The following is a 19150-nucleotide window of genomic DNA, read 5'->3' on the forward strand; positions in this document are numbered from 1 at the left end:
TAGGTCGTGCTCCGAAATAATTGTTAAGAAAAAGTTTTGATACACTGTGCCTTTTCCGAGTTAATTGGCATTGAAGTAAGCCAATCAGATTGTTGCTCGCTCAAGTTCAAGGGTCCCTCCAGAGAAGGCATCATCGAGCGTGGTCTTCATTTGATTCCCTAAAACCAGAGACGAGAGCGATACAAAAATTTGACATGGGACGGTAATAAGGATGGAACTCGAGCCAAATGCTGAACAGTCTCGTGCGCTATCATCTACGCTATGAGAACAACAGACACTAATTGTATCTGGTGGGCCACTTGAATTTGCACGCGCAACGGCCTGATTGGCTAACATCGATATTGATTAACTCGGAAATAGTGCAACGTTTCGAATTTCTGTCTTAACAATTGTTTCTCGGTACAACGTATTCTGCAACACCCTTACAAGCTTTTGAGTCTGTTTCTGACCACCCTGTACACATACATACATATATTTTTCTAATATGTGTGGATTCCTTACAAAACACTGACGAGCACTCTTCTGATGGAATATAACTCTTCAAATGCAGCCAAGAAATTTTACCACTTCGTACTATTCATCAACTCCTAAGTAAGAATAGCGGTTAGTAATGTGTACCAATATTTCGGCCGTTCCCTCGTTGAAACAGTGTCTCACATTACTGGCTCTAGAGAGCTTTAAACATTAATTTACTTGCGTCCATGATAATTGCAACACTACGAAGGTGATTCGCAACATGCTTCATATTGGTATGAAATCTACTACATGCTTGGACATGCAAATGATTCGCGCTTCAGCGCAACCATACAAAGTAGGTGGGACTAACGACATTTGCAGTCTTTTTGTAAATGAAGTTGACATTCACAAATCGCATTTGAATACTGTTTTTCTTGTGAGGAGCTCGAATTTATGCGTTGCCTAAGGAGGAGAAAGATCTTCCATTATCGTGACCTATCGAGACTGCGGCGTATCGTTCCGCTATATTGCTGTTCAAGTTGGTCGGGATCCCAGGGCTGTCTTGTACGTATGGGGACGATGGGTTCCAGCTTGCCATATTCAGCACAATACAGAATGTCAGTCGCCTCGCTACTAGCGTACACAGACATATTGTTCGCTCGGCAATACGGGATCGTACTGCCACGTCACGTACCGCGAGTCAGGGAATGGACTTGTTTGCAGCGAAACTAGTAATACACACGGACAGTGCGGCGACGTCTGGAGAACCACCGCCTGCCATTATTGCGACCATTGTTGCGGCAGCTAAGAGAAGCGCATCGACTACACTGGGCAAAGGAGTGGCAGCATGCCGTCTTTTAAGATGAATCCCGCTGCTGACTACATGGCCTAATTGACGTATCTGTATGTGGAAACTCCGAGGAGAACGAACATTGCCAGATTTCATTCGTCATTTCCATGCGTACCCAGTACCTGGCGTAATTTTAAGGGGTACCACTGGAATTACAACACGACTGTATCTGGACAGCAGCCGCTACTTTTCTGACGATTTAAGGCCAGTGACTGTGCTCTTCTTCGTTGCTTGCCGTTAACATTCGGCAAAATAACATTAATTCGTTATATTTTCCGTGTTATCATGACCTGTTTCAATACAGAAGGCGTTCGACTGTTGCCCTGAGGATCACATTTTCCATATCTCTCACCCGATGGTTTCTCATTTACAAATGACGTTTGGATGTTGATTGTATGTGAGGATATCGGGTTGTGCTCCGTCTGAGAAGGAGAAACGTCTACCATTATGTGTCGGTATTCGTCAGAGGCATGAAGGTTGCCAAAAGACTGGTGCACCATTACAAGCCAGCCAGTACGATTAATGAGTGTTGGAATAGAATTGAAGCAACATGGAATGACGCACCCGATCTGTCATCCAAGCTCAGTTCGACTCCATGCCCAACTGCGGTGAAGCCATTGCTGCTATCAGAGTTAGCAGGTATGTGTACTAAGTTTATCACCTTTGCACTCCCACATCAACTAAAAATTTAATAATATATTATTTCTATTCTATTGTCTGCACATAACACGTAAACTTTCGTTATTTGCTGTCGTTCCTAGTGTTGCGGTTTTCACGCCTGGCACTTTAGATGCTTATTCCTTGATATGTATCATGAGAATTAACAACTATTTTGTACGAAGAGTTGTATTTGAATCTCGATAGTCTCACAGGTCAGGTCCAATTAGTTGTGAGTATATGGAAAGTAAATAGCTTCTGACTTTAGAATCCAAAGTCAGAAGACGGACAGAAGGTCAGTTTATAATACCACATTTAATTCATTCGTATTGTGGTCACAATACCAAATATAAAAACACTGATTTACTAACTACGTAAGAGCAAGAAACTTGATTACTGTTTGCGCAACATTTTCTCATCCTGTAAACAGCAAAGGTCATACGTCCCGCTCCACGAGAAGAAAACCACAACGATGGGCCGGAAGCTGTCTACAGAGAAACAGATATGGACCTATCGATAATAAACACTGAGAAGAACCGAAACATCACTGACGATGCTTTGTTGAAAAAGAACGAAATGCGTCTGGTGCGGATAAATAAACTACAGAAACTAGCCGTTATATGTAGACTGTTTTTCTTTCGGTATAAACACGAAGTGTCGAAGGTAGCCACACACACCAAGAGTAAAATAAACTTTGGCACTGAAAATTCTGTTACATATCACTTAAAGTTGCTATTTTTTCACAATAGATTTCAGTATTTTCTTGGCTGTACTTTTTGCTTTTAATTGGCGTAGACTTTCGTTTTCTATTCAGCTGACTGTGGCCAGCTCACTTCTATTGGATATAGGCATGCAAGCCATTTGATTGCAGTGGAGCAAATATCTTCCACCGAATTGACTGTTCAAGCCACAATATCTGGAGCTTTCAGATACCATATATTTTTAACCAGGCAAATTATGGAATGTCGATAACATAAGACTACCAAGAGAGTCTTCAGAAGCAGATTATGATGAGCAAGACGCCCGCGTAGAATTCCTTATAGTAAATAAATTGTTCGTAAAACCATCTGCCCCGTTGTTCTGATGTCATTTTATACCCCACTAAGGAACTGTACGACCTAGAGGTGAAAATTTGGTTCGAAATAGCTAAGCAACTATTTACGACTGATTTCGAACCTCATACTTTTGTAAATTATACTCATTCGGCGATTCGGATCAAAAGGATTAAACCTACACCAGATGCAATCCCACGTCGTATTCACGTCAGGTGATACACCTCCAAATTGGAGAGATATGTTTCCATTTGCTGTTATTCGTTCGGTAGTTATTTTCTAAATACAGCTGAGACTAACAGAGTCTGGATTGTCATCACTTCTAGAACTTTATTTATATTTATTTCCGTGCATTTCCTTTAATGCCCTGTTAAGTGTACGACACGTTCATTGAAATATACTTCTTCTACTGGTAACATCAGTTGTCTCGCAGTAACATACGTCATGCCCGAAGTAATTAAAATTTCGTGCCTCCTCTATAGTTTTAGTATTACAACTATTTTAGTAGTGAAATGCTTTCATTCTAAGCCCACCGCCTTGGATTACAGATATCCTCAGATTAAATCTTTTCCTCTACGTTCCAGCTTCTTTGCTCGTAATTGCAGGTCATCTTCGGAGTAGCTAAATGAATAGCAAATGCCATGAAAACTATTTCACGTGGTACTATGCCACTCCTGTGTGACTGCTCCTATGTATATATGACAGAGAACTGGTGATATAACAATTATAATAATAATAATAATAGTCATAGCGATACTGTAATTAATTATACCAATTGTATTAGTGCCGCTACGTCAGCCCTGTCAACACAACTCGTCTGTCAACTGACAGTAATGGCATGCCGACAGAAAGCATGGCACCGGTTAAGGGGAATAATAAATTTTCCATCAAAAGATAGTTGTTCTACGAAACAGTCAGAAAGATTAGGAAAAATATAGCGAAAGAAAAGAAAAAACTGAAGAAAAATAAAGTAGAAACATGAGAAAGCATGTGTCTAATGCTGACATGTGTGCTTCTTTTCCCAGGAGCGCTCGACTCCACGCAGCTACCTTCGTCGTAGTCCTGCCTGTATCACACGAGCGACTTTCTTGTCCGAATCTGTTCCTGTAGGTGAGCGCGCGTCAAATGCTATCGTGTAAATTATACATCAGTCAACACACATGTGTTTCGGTGACGTCAAGGATTAGCTGACTCTGCCGAGGGTACAGTTCTAAGATCCTGAGTATGCTGAAGTCTGCGTATGCGCAGAAACAAGGGACAGAGGCATTGTCTGCTTAAGTCAAGTAGTTAACCAATTCTCTCCTTTCTCACTCATGTTACAGAAATGAATATTGTGTCTCCTTAATATTTATTTTGTTGTTTGATTTGTTTTTGTGCTTCTGTGTAAACATTTCACGTGACTTTATATTGTTCTCATCAGTGTTCTCCCACAAGAGAGACCAAATATGTCATAGAAAAATGTTACTTATGGTATACAACATGGTATCAAGAAATATATTGCAGAAAGAAGAACGTTTATATATTAATTTTTAAAATGAAAATGGTTTCAACAGCGAAAAGGTCAACGCTTTTCAAGGGCAGAAATAGTTTTTTGTTATTTAGAGGTTAAAAATGAAAAAAATACACAAAGGATAAAGTAAAATACAAAAAGTGCTGTCCCCTAACTATTGTTAGATGGCTTTGCCATGTATATTTTCTGAAGCAAATAAATATTGATGTTTTGAAATGTGTGGCGACACTGTCTCAACGAGCGAGATGGCGCATGGTGAGCTCACTGGGCTCGTATTCGGTATTCGGGAGGACGACGGGTCAGCTGTCCGGCCATCCACATTTAGATTTGCCGTGATTTTCATAAATCGCTCACAACAAATGCCGTGAGAGTTCCTTCGGAAAGGACACGGCCGATTTCCTTCCCCATTCTTTCTCCATCTGAGCCTGTGCTCCGTCTCTAATGATCTCGCTATCGACAGGACACTAAACTCTAATTTCACTGTTCTACATCTACATCTACATCCATACTCCGCAAGCCACCTGACGGTGTGTGGCGGAGGGTACCTTCAGTACCTCTATCGGTTCTCCCTTCTATTCCAGTCTCGTATTGTTCGTGGAAAGAAGGATTGTCGGTATGCCTCTGTGTGGGCTCTAATCTCTCTGATTTTATCCTCATGGTCTCTTCGCGAGATATACGTAGGAGGGAGCAATATACTGCTTGACTCTTCGGTGAAGGTATGTTCTCGAAACTTTGACAAAAGCCCGTACCGAGCTACTGAGCGTCTCTCCTGCAGAGTCTTCCACTGGAGTTTATCTATCATCTCCGTAACGCTTTCGCGATTACTAAATGATCCTGTAACGAAGCGCGCTGCTCTCCGTTGGATCTTCTCTATGTCTTGTATCAACCCTATCTGGTACGGATCCCACACTGCTGAGCAGTATTCAAGCAGTAGGCGAACAAGCGTACTGTAACCTACTTCCTTTGTTTTCGGATTGCATTTCCTTAGGATTCTTCCAATGAATCTCAGTCTGGCATCTGCTCTACCGACAATCAACATTATATGATCATTCCATTTTAAATCACTCCTAATGCGTACTCCCAGATAATTTATGGTATTAACTGCTTCCAGTTGCTGACCTGCTATTTTGTAGCTAAATGACCCTTTCTCTATTACTTATATTCTTAGCTGTCAGTAGAAATTACTATATGACCTCTGTACAGAAAACTCACGATAAATTTTGCTTTGTGTCCTAATAAACCCATAGTTCCTGCGTGCTTTTACTCTATTTTGACTTTTCGTAAGGATGGCAGGGACCTCACTGTCACTATTCTGGCGCCAAACTGCGTAGCAGACAGCACTCACAACAAATGCAATTTTGGCGCTGACGTGTAAATACAGATATGGGTCCCAGGTTCTGTTCCGGGGCGGCTCGGAGATTTTATCCGCCCGGGGACTGGGTGTTGTGATATTGTAATCATCATTTCATCATCGACGCACTAGGTGGCCAAACAATCCCAAATGGGGGTCTCCTTGCCAAAAATGCCATCTGATCACTTCATAAATGTGTCTTACTACAGGAATTAAACGCTAAAGGTGCTGCAGTAGACTCACTTTACCCGAGTGGTTGACTGACACAAGAAATTCGCTTGTGTGAAAAAGGCTTTACATCAGACTGCTGTACGGTGCCTATGTAGGCAAGATCTGCGTTTCACAGCGATTACTTTGTCCACAGTTTAATTCGTCTTTTGTTGCATTGTATGGAAATGCTCATTCACAAGTAGCGCGTTATTACTGCTAAATAATTCTCTGCTGTGTCCTGCAGCCAGTTCTTGGCATATGAAGGGCTATCTTTTTTTCCGTAGCTGACATGAAAAATGAAATGAGTTGTAACTGGGACAGTGTTTCCGAAGTCCACATACTTAAGACTACGAATGTAAGGAGCAACTGTAGAAAAAATTCCGAACACAGTCAGACTATACAATATTTCCTCCCATCGAAGGACAAAAATGATAAACGTATGAGTAAGTAAACACGGTGTTATTTTTTAAACTTTAACAATTTTGCATACTTTCACCCTGCATTACTAAACATCGGACACAAAAACTGTCGTAAATAATATCCATGGAAAAATTAGACAAGTTAAGGAATTCAAAATTGGTAGTCTCCTTATTATGCCCCTTACGAGAAATCAGGGACGAATGTTGCTTAAACTTATATTTGTGGAACGTCCTGAAAAGGTAACAGTAATAAATTTTAATTTTTGCGACGTATTCCTTCCTGTTAAGAGTGCAAAAATGAAAAAGGAATGAAGATTAGTGTTAAACGTCCCATCAACATGAAGGTAATTAGAGACGGAGTACAACCTCTAATGAAAGAAGGATGGATAAGAAAGTCGACCATGGCCTTTGAAAGGAACCATCCCGACACTTGCCGTAAGGGGTTTAGGATATCACGGAGGACCTAAGTCAGGATGGTCGGACAGTGTCTGAATCGTAGTCCTCGCTAATGCGAGTCCAGTATGCTAACGATGGCGCTACCTCGCTCGGTGTAAGGAATGCAGAGTTTCTGAAGAAATTTGGAACTTGGAGATCAGTTTCTCTCTGAAAACTGCTCGGACATGGTCTCAGTGCACGATAGATCTACGCTTTGGTGTTCTACACGGAAAAATAATAAGATTATAATGTTGTAATATTGTTAATACGTAATGAATACCGATAGTCAGAACGTTATTTACTCTGTGGTTTCCCTAAATCCCTTAAAGCAAATATTAGGATGATTATTTCGAAAAATATACGGTCGACTTCTTCCCCTCTCCTGCCCAATTCGAGCTTGTGCTACATCTCTAATGAGATAGTCGTCGACGGGACGTTAAAGGTTTCTTTTCTTTTGTTACTCATTCAAACTGCGTCCAATTCTGAAGTTCTCAATTCTCATTGATTTACAGCGGTGTCCAGTTTACACTCTACATAATTGGACTAGACTGGGTTTTTCTCACTTGTGATTCATAACTGTATCATTGCTGCAGATGAAAACCAAGAACGCAAAGAAACTCTCACTCAGCGGTCAAATACGTCCCTGTCGAACGACATCTCCCTACTCGTAGACATCCCTGCACCCTCCTTTCCTACCCTCAAGCGCTTATTGTGAGATGAACTCCAGAGACTGACCACAAACAGCATCATGATATACATTGTTGCATGAATCATACCATTCCCATCTGTGATTTTAATAATAATATCATCCAAAGGAATCGTTCTTTAGTCATATTATTTTATTCGTTTTGAGTGTAAACAAATTTCGAGTGTTTGTGTGCTATTAGACTGCAGAGCAGCTTCGTGGGCAAATTACACTTTGCTGTCGGTCTTTCAATGATTCTTAGTTCGGCGTATGGTTTCCCCCCAACTAGACTTATCTGGTCGCTCTGGAGAGATACTCCTAAGTACTTGAAAGTTGTGATTGCTTCCACTGACTAATCGTTGATTGTGTTGTCAAATGATGCGGCGCCTTTTCGTCTACACTGCATTCACTTATGATGAGGGCCAGCTGCCAGGCGTGACTAGTTTCTTCAAACCCATATTTTAAATTTGACTGTTTGTTCGTGTTGTGCTATGCAAAAAGTAGAAATATGCTACGTTATTATCTATATGCTCACTTAGGTATTCAAAGAATGTTCTTCATTTATTATGTTACAGGATTAGTATCGGACAAATCCCCAGCTTCAGCGGCATCACATATATTATTTCCTTAAAACATGCCAAAGATATTTTTAATAAATTCGGCCCATTCTTCCTGCCACACTTGTTTTGAGGCAGCTGTCTTTCTTTGCTCTCAGTATGATGTTCGCACGTTCCTCTCGGGCCAATCATTCAATCTTTCTCAAAATCCGATAGCAACACTAACACGTTATGTGGGAATATTGTGTTCCAAACTCCTCCTGACAAGTTCCCGTAACATTAGACCCACTTGATAGCGACGATGTACTCACCTCATTCATCAGCTGCTGCGTTGGCTCCTTTGTGTACTGAAAATATTCTTGTGCAAGGATGAAATTGTAATCAACATATCTCACAGGCATATAAATACTGGAGTATGAGTTTGCTACAGTTCGGTAAAGCTGTTTATTGTATATAACTTTTCATCTCCGTCAGTGTATATAAAACATGACATACTTTGAATGATCTGAAATTAACATTGCCCACAAATGTTACTTTTGTATGTCTGTCTTTCTTGTTCGTATACATTGACGGCCATCCATCGATATCGCACGCTTAAATTCACCTTCTGTCGCCTATTAGTCATAAAATAAAGATTCATTCGCAATTTTAGAGCTTCTATGGTGACTTGCGTGTCATGATCCGTGGAATAGTGCGATATCTTATCTGCTTTTGCAGAAAGGCTTTCTGTATAATACGAGTAAATGACATCATCACCACTGTCAGTTCTGGTGCTTCACTTCTTTTTAGTCACCAGTGAAACTTCAAATGTCCGCTTCCGTAGCTGAGTGGTCAGTGGGGCTGACTGCCATTCTTAAGTCTCAGGTTCGGTTCCCGGAACCACCAGGATGTGTCATTGGAGGAAGGACTGGCCGGGGTTTCAGCGGCTCCAGGTCAAGAAAACTGACAACGGCCCGGTGTCCTGACCCCACGCTCCTCCATACTGCATCCAGTGACGCCATGATGGAGGATGACATGACGATCAGTCCGTACGGATGGTCCCACTAGGGCCTCTGGACGGAGTTTACGTTTTCCGTGAAACTGGAAATATGTTACAGAAATTTTGCGTTAGTACCTCTTTGGCTTAATAAGAATTCTGTTATTGCTGAAAGATTTAATACATCTATTATAGGTGAGCTGGCTCATCTTTTCGGCCACGAATTATCGGATTGAACTGAGGTGCATAAGCACTAAACAATTGTTGTTGTTGTTGTTGTTGTGGTCTTCAGTCCTGAGACTGGTTTGATGCAGCTCTCTATGCTACTCTATCCTGTGCAAGCTTATTCATCTCACAGTACCTACTGCAACCTACATCCTTCTGAATCTGCATATTGTATTCAGCTCTTGGTCTCCCTCTACGATTTTTACCCTCCACATTGCCCTCCAATACTAAATTGGTGATCCCTTGATGCCTCAGAACATGTCCTACCAACCGATCCCTTCTTCTAGTCAAGTTGGGCCACAAACTCCTCTTCTCCCCAATTCTATTCAATACCTCCTCATTAGTCATGTGATCTACCCATCTAATCTTCAGCATTCTTCTGTAGCACCACAATTCGAAAGCTTCTATTCGCTTCTTGTCCAAACTATTTATCATCCATGTTTTCACTTCCATACATGGCTACACTCCATACAAATACTTCCAGAAACGACTTCCTGACATTTAAATCTATACTCGATATTAACAAATTTCTCTTCTTCAGAAACGCTTTCCTTGCCGTTGCCAGTCTACATTTTATATCCTCTCTACTTCGACCATAATCAGTTATTTTGCTCCCCAAATAGCAAAACTCCTTTACTACTTTAAGTGTCTCATTTCCTAATCTAATTCCCTCAGCATCACCCGAGATAACTCGAGTACATTCCATTATCCTCGTTTTGCTTTTGTTGATGTTCATCTTATACCCTCCTTTCAAGACACTGTCCATTCCGTTAAACTGCTCCTCCAAGTCCTTTGCTGTCTCTGACAGAATTACGATGTCATCGGCAAACCTCAAAGTTTTTATTTCTTCTCCATGGATTTTAATACCTACTCCCAACTTTTCGTTTGTTTCCTTCACTGCTTGCTTAATATACAGATTTAATAGCATCGGGGAGAGGCTACAACCCTGTCTCACGCCCTTCCCAACCACTGCTTCCCTTTCATGTCCCTCGACTCTTATAACTGCCTTCTGGTTTTTGTATAAATTGTAAATAGCCTTTCGCTCCCTGTATTTTACCCCTGCCACCTTCGGAATTTGAAAGAGAGTATTCCAGTCAACATTGTCAAAAGTTTTCTCTAAGTCTACAAATGCTAGAAACGTAGGTTTGCCTTTCCTTCATCTATTTTCTAAGATAAGTCGTAGGGTCAGTATTGCCTCACGTGTTCCAACATTTCTAAGGAATCCAAACTGATCTTCCCGGAGGTCGGCTTCTACCAGTTTTCCCATTCGTCTATAACAAATTCGCGTTAGTATTTTGCAGCTGTGACTTATTAAACTGATAGTTCGGTAATTTTGACATCTGTCAACACCTGCTTTCTTTGGGATTGGAATTATTATATTCTTCTTTAAGTCTGAGGGTATTTCGCCTGTCTCATACATCTTGCTCACCAGATGGTAGAGTTTTGTCAGGACTGGCTCTCCCAAGGCCGTCAGTAGTTCTAGTGGAATGTTGTCTACTCCTGGGGCCTTGTTTCGACTCAGGTCTTTCAGTGCTCTGTCAAACTCTTCACGCAGTATCATATCTCCCATTTCATCTTCATCTACATCCTCTTCCATTTCCATAATATTGTCCTCAAGTACATTGCCCTTGTATAGATCCTCTATACACTCGGTCCACCTTTCTGCTTTCCCTTCTGTGTTTTAGAACTGGGTTTCCATCTGAGCTCTTGATATTCATACAAGTTGTTCTCTTTTCTCCAAAGGTCTCTTTAATTTTCCTGTATGCAGTATCTATCTTACCTCTAGTGAGATAAGCCTCTACATCCTTACATTTGTCCTCTAGCCATCCCTGCTTAGCCATTCTGCACTTCCTGTCGATCTCAGTTTTGAAACGTTTGTATTCCTTTTTGCCTGCTTCATTTACAGCATTTTTGTATTTTCTCCTTTCATCAATTAAATTCATTATCTCCTCTGTTACCCAAGGATTTCTACTAGCCCTCGTCTTTTTACCTACTTGGTCCTCTGCTGCCTTCACTATTTCATCCCTCAAAACTACCCATTCTTCTTCTGCTATATTTCTTTCCGCCATTCCTGTCGACTGAAATAAATCATAAAAAAAAGCGCAAGGTCCGATAGTTGCCGAACCGAATATCACGGGTGCAACATTAGTCGCATTTGACTGTTTCAGACAGTTTATTCTTTGAAGAATGTTATCAGAGCACTGTTATCGACTGTAGCAAGACAGTTTCCATCGACGCTTCCTGACTGCATCTAGCACAGTCGATAAAAGCATAGCTCTTCCCAACAGCTTGACACAAATTATGAGAGAAGCTAAGAGAGGTATTGGGGTTTGGGTTCCTTGGGGGAGAAGACCAGACAACGAGGTCATCGGGCTCGTCGGATTAGAGAATGACGGGGAAGGAAGTCGGCCGTGCCCTTTCAAAGCAACCATCCCAGCATTTGCCTGGAGCGATTTAGGGAAATCACGAAAAAAGTCAGGATAGCCGGACGCGGGGTTGAACCGTCGTCCTCCTGAGTGAGAGTCCAGTGTACTAGCCACTGCGCCGAGAGAGGTATTATAATGGCACAGAGAAGCTGGAGGAAGCAGGAGGAAGGCAACTGGAATATACTGAGAAGGAAATTACTCCAATCATACGGGTAAACGATTTATTTCCCTCTTGAATGTATCGTGGTTTCGGACCACAAGCAGCTACCAGGTAGTTTGTCACCTAATGTATGGCTAATGTGGAGAGGGAGACAGGGAATGATTGAGAGCTATGTACAGATATAAAGACGTTGGGCATATCAGACCCTGTTATTACAATTATGGGAATGTGGTAAGTATTTAATCAGTGATGAATGCTTTTGAGGAGATCACAAACTGAGAAACTGACAGAGAAACACAGAGTCTGAAAAACAGATCGCTATTCTAGCCGTATCTACGTAAAGTGAGAATTATACTCTAGTCGTCTCCAATTTTCAATACTTGTACCATGCTGAATAACTGAAATATGGTTCAAATGGCTCTGAGCACTATGGGACTTAACTTCTGAGGTCATCAGTCCCCTAGAAGTTGGAACTACTTAAACCTAACTAACCTAAGGACATCACACACATCCATGCCCGAGATAGGATTCGAACCTGCAACCGTAGCGGTCGCGCGGTTCCAGACTGTAGCGCCTAGAACCGCTCGGCCACTCCGGCCGGCTGACTGAAATAGTTTTGATGTTAGATGGAAATATATTCCTGAAGTTTCGAAGTACCTGTACTTGGATAGTGGCTTCTTGCATGCTGTGAGACTCTGTTAACACAAGAAAGAGTGTTCATCGAGGGTTACACTGGAATATTTTACGATTTTTCGTTAGTTAGTTTGACAATATAAAGAATTATGAGAGTAACTGCATCAAGGGACATTTGTTAAAGGTAAATTTATTTTCCATCAGTTACTTCCTGGTAACTACTTCCACACTCACCTAGTGTGATTAAATGTGTTAATGTACTTGGTGAATAGCTAGTAAATAAAGTAAATTCTTTAAGAAAAGATTTTGAAAGTAAAAATTAACGGTTCAGCATTGGTCAGTGAATCTCATATTTACATGTTAATTAAATTAAATAAATCTCTTTGTTATACTTAATTTATTTGTCATTAGGAGTGAGTTGATAAATTTCATTTAGTGACTATTTTTTGTAACGATTGATTATAAAGACTGATTAGTAACTTTATAAAATTATAGCATGTGTGCAGCCCTTTTCACTCTTCATGTACAATTTTATTCATTCTGTTAGCGTTCATTTCTCCATTACGCGTGGGTAGGAGGTGGCTGAGCGTATGAGCAGCTCTCATGAAAATCAGCTGAATCCATGTGTTACATATATTTCTGCACCATGGGGCATCGCAACCCAAACCATCAGTAGGGAAGGTGATGCTGAGTATTTCTTTTACGCTATGATGTTGTGGTGTAAACATTTTATGTTTTTAAGGGGAAAACCATCACAGAGGCATACGAGCTTACAGAAGGCTGCCAAGACAAAGTGTTGCGGAAAGTTTTCCTACATGGTAACTGTGCTGCACGGCAACACACAAGCCAATTCTGCACTGGACACAGGTACAAGGACACTGATTCTTGATTCTTGGCGCAATTAAATATTGTCTCACCTCCCAAGAGTCCAGCTCTTGTATTCTCTTCACGCAGCATTTAGTGACTTCTTTGAGTTACCTTCGATGAACAAACCATTGCATGGCAGGTATATCCAGGGGGAAAATTGGCGATTTTAGAGGTGAAACGTTTCCTGTACAGCAAAAATTCTGACTACTACAACCAACGTTGCTAGCAAGTTATCCATAATTAGGAAAAATCTGTGAAACTGAAGGGTGAATGCATAGAGAAGGACTGACATCACTACTGAAGTTCATGGTTGTAGGTGGTAACTAAAACTTCATGACCAGTGTCACACCTTATACAGAAGCTGATGTTTATTGAAACATGAGAAGCCGCCACATATTCCAGTGCTGTCAACAGTTAGCTGTGTTACGAGCAGAGATAACTTGGCGCTGATACTAAAATCGCTTCCAGCCACAGTGATGCGTAATCCAGTAAAATGCATCATACTGCATATGCTCTACCTAACAAAAAAAAAGTGAAGCATGCAGAAGACATGGTTGGATTCTAATATAACTTCGTACACGTTGTAGCCATCGCTGCCAAATGTAGATGTTGGTATGCAGTGGAGAAATATTAGACATGCATAGAAACTATCAGGATGCGCCGTATTAAAACTCGGCCATGACCTTAAAGTGTTTTGCTGTTCCCAGCTACAGTTCCACGTTCTGTGACTTCTTAGACTTCAACTTCTTCTTGGTCTCCTCTGCATCTGCATTATGTATTTACTTAATATTTCGAATAAATCCAAGTTGTCTATTGGTCTTCCCTATAACTGATTTTGCGCGTGTTCTCCTTCATACAATTTTGTAGCGCTGCGTCTAGATATTCAACCATCGTAACTCGGTTCTGCTGGATCCTACAAGTCTCTCTAACCCATAACTCCTTTCAAATCAGCCATCTCTTAAGTATTGTATTTTAAGAGGCAGACTGCTTACTGGAAGGCTTATCATGGAAACAGTTTACGGATTAAAGTGTAAGCCGATTAGACTATTGAACGATGAGATTGTAGGCACATGTCGCAAACACAGGTATTTTAATGGGCTAACGCCTAGAAGTGACGTACACTACTATGTTATTAACGCACTGGTATCTGTTGAGCAGATGTACGAGGCAAACGCGAGCTGCAGGGCCAGCGTCGCTGAAGCGAATGAATGCTACCAGCAACTACAAAGGACCAAGAATGAAATTCTACAGCAGGGTCAAGAGTTGATGGTGGAAAGTGACAGAGTCCTCAAAACCGCCACAGTGTCTTACTTCGAATCTCAGCAGTCCCTCGCAGCACCCCTACCCTCACAGGTAAGTCACTTAAAAGCAATTCACTTATTTAATGTCTGTGTGCCCAAATTTATGTCGATGACTGATCAGAATGACGTACAACAGGAGTGAACTGAGAAAGGAATTTTTCTTCAGTTTGTGTGTCTGGAGGCGATCCTACGTCGTGGAATAGTACACCAAGGTATTCGACCGTTACAAAACTGATCGCTGTGCCAAGGACCTACAAACTTCATGAAACGTTCTAAATGTCCGCCCATCAAATTGCTTTTTCCACGTTCCGATCAGTTGAAGACCACTGCGTGCTAGTTCGTACTTATCCAACGGACAATGTGAATCATTGCACCTCAGGTGGGAGGTATGGAACCACCCACCCTCATAATGGTCTTGACATGTCACCCAATAATTTCCCATACATGGGCTCTGTAAAGGAATACTTTACTAGTAATCGAATCACAGAAAAATGGGACATGCAGTACGCCGTCATGGTATTGCTTATATGCAGGCATAGGCGTCTTGCATAAAGAATGTAAATATCGTGTGACATTATGGACAGGGAAGTCACGTAGAGGTTTTGTCACGAGTATTAGAAAAGGTTTATTTATTCAGAGCTTTTGGGCATTTTTCCTTGGGGAAGTATGAAATATCTGTCTTTACTGGAGCTGTTTCGTGTACCTGACTGTGAAGATTTGTGGTGAATGTTGTTTCGTGTCTGGGCTGTTAAGATATAGTTATATTTACGAGTACGAGGTTTAGGAAAACCAAGCAAAACTTAACTCTGGATGATCTACAGAAATTTGAACCCCGCTCCAACCGAAGTCGAATTAAATTGCTTAACTGCGGATCCAAAATATCGGACACAGTCATTGCAGTGTGTGTTGAATGAATCCTTGGCAACCTGACGTTTCTTTTACGTCTTAAAGAGTAGTACATTAGGTGCAACTCACTGTTAACTGGCGATCCATATCCAACAGCACTCACTGATCTCAGCTGTTTGTCTGCACCATAGACTGCTGTTTCCACTTAATCTTGTATACTGTCGATTGAACTACATTTCGGAGCATGATACTGGAAGAATTCGGAAGTAGTGGTGATCCGCTATCACTGGACGGTCACCGACACCTCTCCAAGATTTGCTGGGGTTGTAGTGCGCTTACAACGTCAATTGATTCCACAGTGCTTCTTTCGTGAAGCCTTGGAAGACATGGCAGGGACAGCGTTGTTGTTAACACCACCCCAACTACTGAATAGAGGGATTCGGCTGTGGCAGTTTACCACAATTTACTGATAGAGTAAGATTATTACTTGCTGATACTAATTTTGAGAGATCTGCTTTTGGATTAAGTAAATTATAGGTGATACCAGATGTTTACGAAATATTTATTCCATGGCTTGGTTTCAGACTTTTTGTGAGTCAAATGCGGCGGTGGAAGGTTTCCTTTTCGATTAATTAAGCATCCTCCTCGATAGCAGAACATGTATCACTGTGAATCACGATCCAGTAGATGTAATGTGGTGAAATCAGTGGTAGTTACCGCTGTCAGCGATCGAATGACATTTGCTTACTTTAGCAATAGACGCGTAATTGATAGTAACAATACATAAAGTGCTTCCTTTTGCACCATTTTTCATGCTGTCAGAAGATGAGCCGTTTTTCTTTTGGAACTCAATTTGTTTTCTCCGTAACCGAATAAAGAACGTTATTGTTCGTAATGAGTTGCTGTCGTATCTTCACGGTCCAAGAAACCAGACGCATGGTGATACTGTGTATTAAGACATGCCTCGGCAAGATTGCAGCATGTATCTGGTTAGTGATGAACATCTTGAGCATATCCCACTGAACAAATAGTAAGGGGTAAGCGATCTTATATTGGACGCTTACATAAAATCAGTATTACAGGAGGTGGATGGAATATATATTTGTCAGAAGGATTCTCGGGAAGTTCAGTGAATCTGTAAAGAGAATTTTATACACGACTCTACTGTGACAATTCCAGAGAATTTTTCCGGTGGTTGGAGTTCTTATCAGTTAGTCATAACAACAGACATCGTGCTGTTAGGCTCATAACAGTATGATATAGCCTTTGTGATAGTGTTACAGAAATACTCGGGCAATTTACATGGGAAACCTTGTAAGAAAGATTACGTTGTTCTCACGAAACCTTGTTGGGTGAATTTAGAGAACCTGTATTTCAGGAAGACTGTGCAAATATTCTGCCCCCACTATCGTATATCTTGCATAGGTATCATGAGAAGATGATAAGAGAGCTTATGCACGTACAGAGGCATATAGGCTGATATATTTTCCCCTCTCCATAAGCGAATTGTGTAGTACAGGGAATTGTCAATACTGATATGAGGTAACCTCCACCATGCATTATAAAGTGGTTTGTGGTGAATACAGAGTGTACCCGAATTCCACAGACAAAATTTGGAGGTTTTTCAGGGCTATTTTCTGAGTATTCTAATATAAGGGATCCTCAGTCTGCCCTGGCTCGCTACAGAGAAGTAATGTAATTATGATTTATTAAGTTTCTTACAACAGTTAGTTTTCTTTTTGTGAAAATTCGTTCACAATAGTGAACAGCTCAGCATGCCCTCATTGTGCTGCTCCTCCATTGTCTTCTGTCAACTGATATACGATGTGCAGTCGACATTTGCACTCTTGTGAAGTTTAGTGCAGTGTAGACACAGTGGTAAATTGGGATAAGAAATTAAATGAAACCAGTTACCCTATAACGAGCCAAAAGTGGTCCCTTGAACAGTAATACTCAAAACGTACCCCTGAAAGGCCACCTATATGCGTATGTGAAAGTAGATCTGACACGTTGTTATAGATACAGATATACGATAACGCCAGGCACGCACCTCAGGCAGCACTAAAAGTGCTCCCTATCCCTCTGTCGGTAACAAACTGATTGAAAGTACAGAATGTGATGGTTTCGCATGGCGATAAAGATTGCACAGTTCTTCCCCACACCTGTGAGCAGGCCAGAGAGAGTGGCTCATTGTCATGCGTCCCATTCCTAGACAAGCACCCTTTTGGGGTTAGCTACGGACCGTGATACCGCGATAACTGCAATCTGCAATCCTTTGGCTTGTAGCGTTCCATTGGAACGGGAGGAGGTGTGGGGGGCAATTCTAAAAGAGAAAGAAACGTTGTCATAATCATTTTTTTATTCAGTTAAAAGTTTCGACTGACAAGAATGTTCCCTATCCTGAACTATCTCTCTCAGTTTGGCCTGGTATTAATTCGTATTGAACTTGTCACCCTCTTAAATAAATTGCGCAACGCGACCTCACTAAATACTGACAAAAAGGATGTCGTCGAGTTACATAACAAAATTATCGAACTCCCAAATGAATCTGACAGCTTTCGAACACAGCACAATGGCATGGAACTCAGCACATTTATTGCATTAAGGTGCTATATTCCGACGAACTGAGGTATTACCATGTCCTAAACAACAGTGAAAGCGACTGCTGCTGACTGTCTGATTGCGGTTCCCGCACTTTCGGTAGACATTCGTTGCTGCTCTGAAACTTTCCTACTTACTTGGACTAATATTGTCCTTAATACTCCTCTCTGTGAACTGCTCTGGTATCATACTGTGTGCGAGTGAGAACAGCTGCTTGCCCACTGATCAGATAAAAACAGAGCCTACAACCACGCGAGAATAAAGAGCACTTCTAATGTCCAACTGCCGTTAGAGCTGCTTAATTTCCCCATTCTGCTTACAGAGTGATGAATATACAACTCACAGAGACATGCTGGTATATCTACTCGATAATCAATCGGAGTCTAACTGCCTTTGTCTTGCGTGCAAGATGTTGCAGACAGAGTCACGTTCTCTCTACTCACGGAGAAGGTTCAGACCCGACAGCTCTTTACACAAAACTGACAGCTCCACTACTGCAGAAGACCAGCAGAGGGACCGCACTTTCCTGTCCAATCACAGGGCTCGTCTCTAAAGAGAGCCTCCTTTCTACTTCGAGCCATACAGCCTGCCGCCAGTCCATCTAGCAGATGAGTGGAAATTTCCAGCAAAACTCTCACTCCTGCCTAGTTTTTTCAGAATAGTCAATGTCTGTTTCTTTAATCAAATTTAAGCAGTCGCCGTTGGACTGTGGCTGGGCTGAAGCCGTTTCGTCGGAACAGGCTTCGCTTCCCACTCCACCATCCTCAAACTCTCAAACCCGTAACAACATGTACTGCTACGTGATGGCTTTCAGCCTTCAGGCTGTGTCCCCTGTTGTGCCATTAGTTATGGAACACCGCCACCCCCAACGACACTGCACTGAGGAAGCCCGTGCGAAAACGCTACTCCGCCCCTGACACGTTCGCAGAAGAG

The 19150-nt window shown here is 41.6% G+C and overlaps 1 protein-coding gene across 1 annotated transcript in view; it reads left to right on the forward strand.

Annotated features, from left to right (window-relative positions):
• Positions 1-19150, forward strand: part of LOC126184045 (rho GTPase-activating protein 45-like) — a 636308-nt gene that overhangs the window by 561960 nt on the left and 55198 nt on the right. Inside the window, exon 10 of the mRNA XM_049926404.1 lies at positions 14628-14822. Coding sequence (XP_049782361.1) covers positions 14628-14822 — 195 coding nt within the window. The remainder of the gene's footprint in view (positions 1-14627; positions 14823-19150) is intronic.

Source organism: Schistocerca cancellata, chromosome 4 (assembly GCF_023864275.1).
Source record: "Schistocerca cancellata isolate TAMUIC-IGC-003103 chromosome 4, iqSchCanc2.1, whole genome shotgun sequence".
Lineage (NCBI taxonomy): Eukaryota > Metazoa > Arthropoda > Insecta > Orthoptera > Acrididae > Schistocerca > Schistocerca cancellata.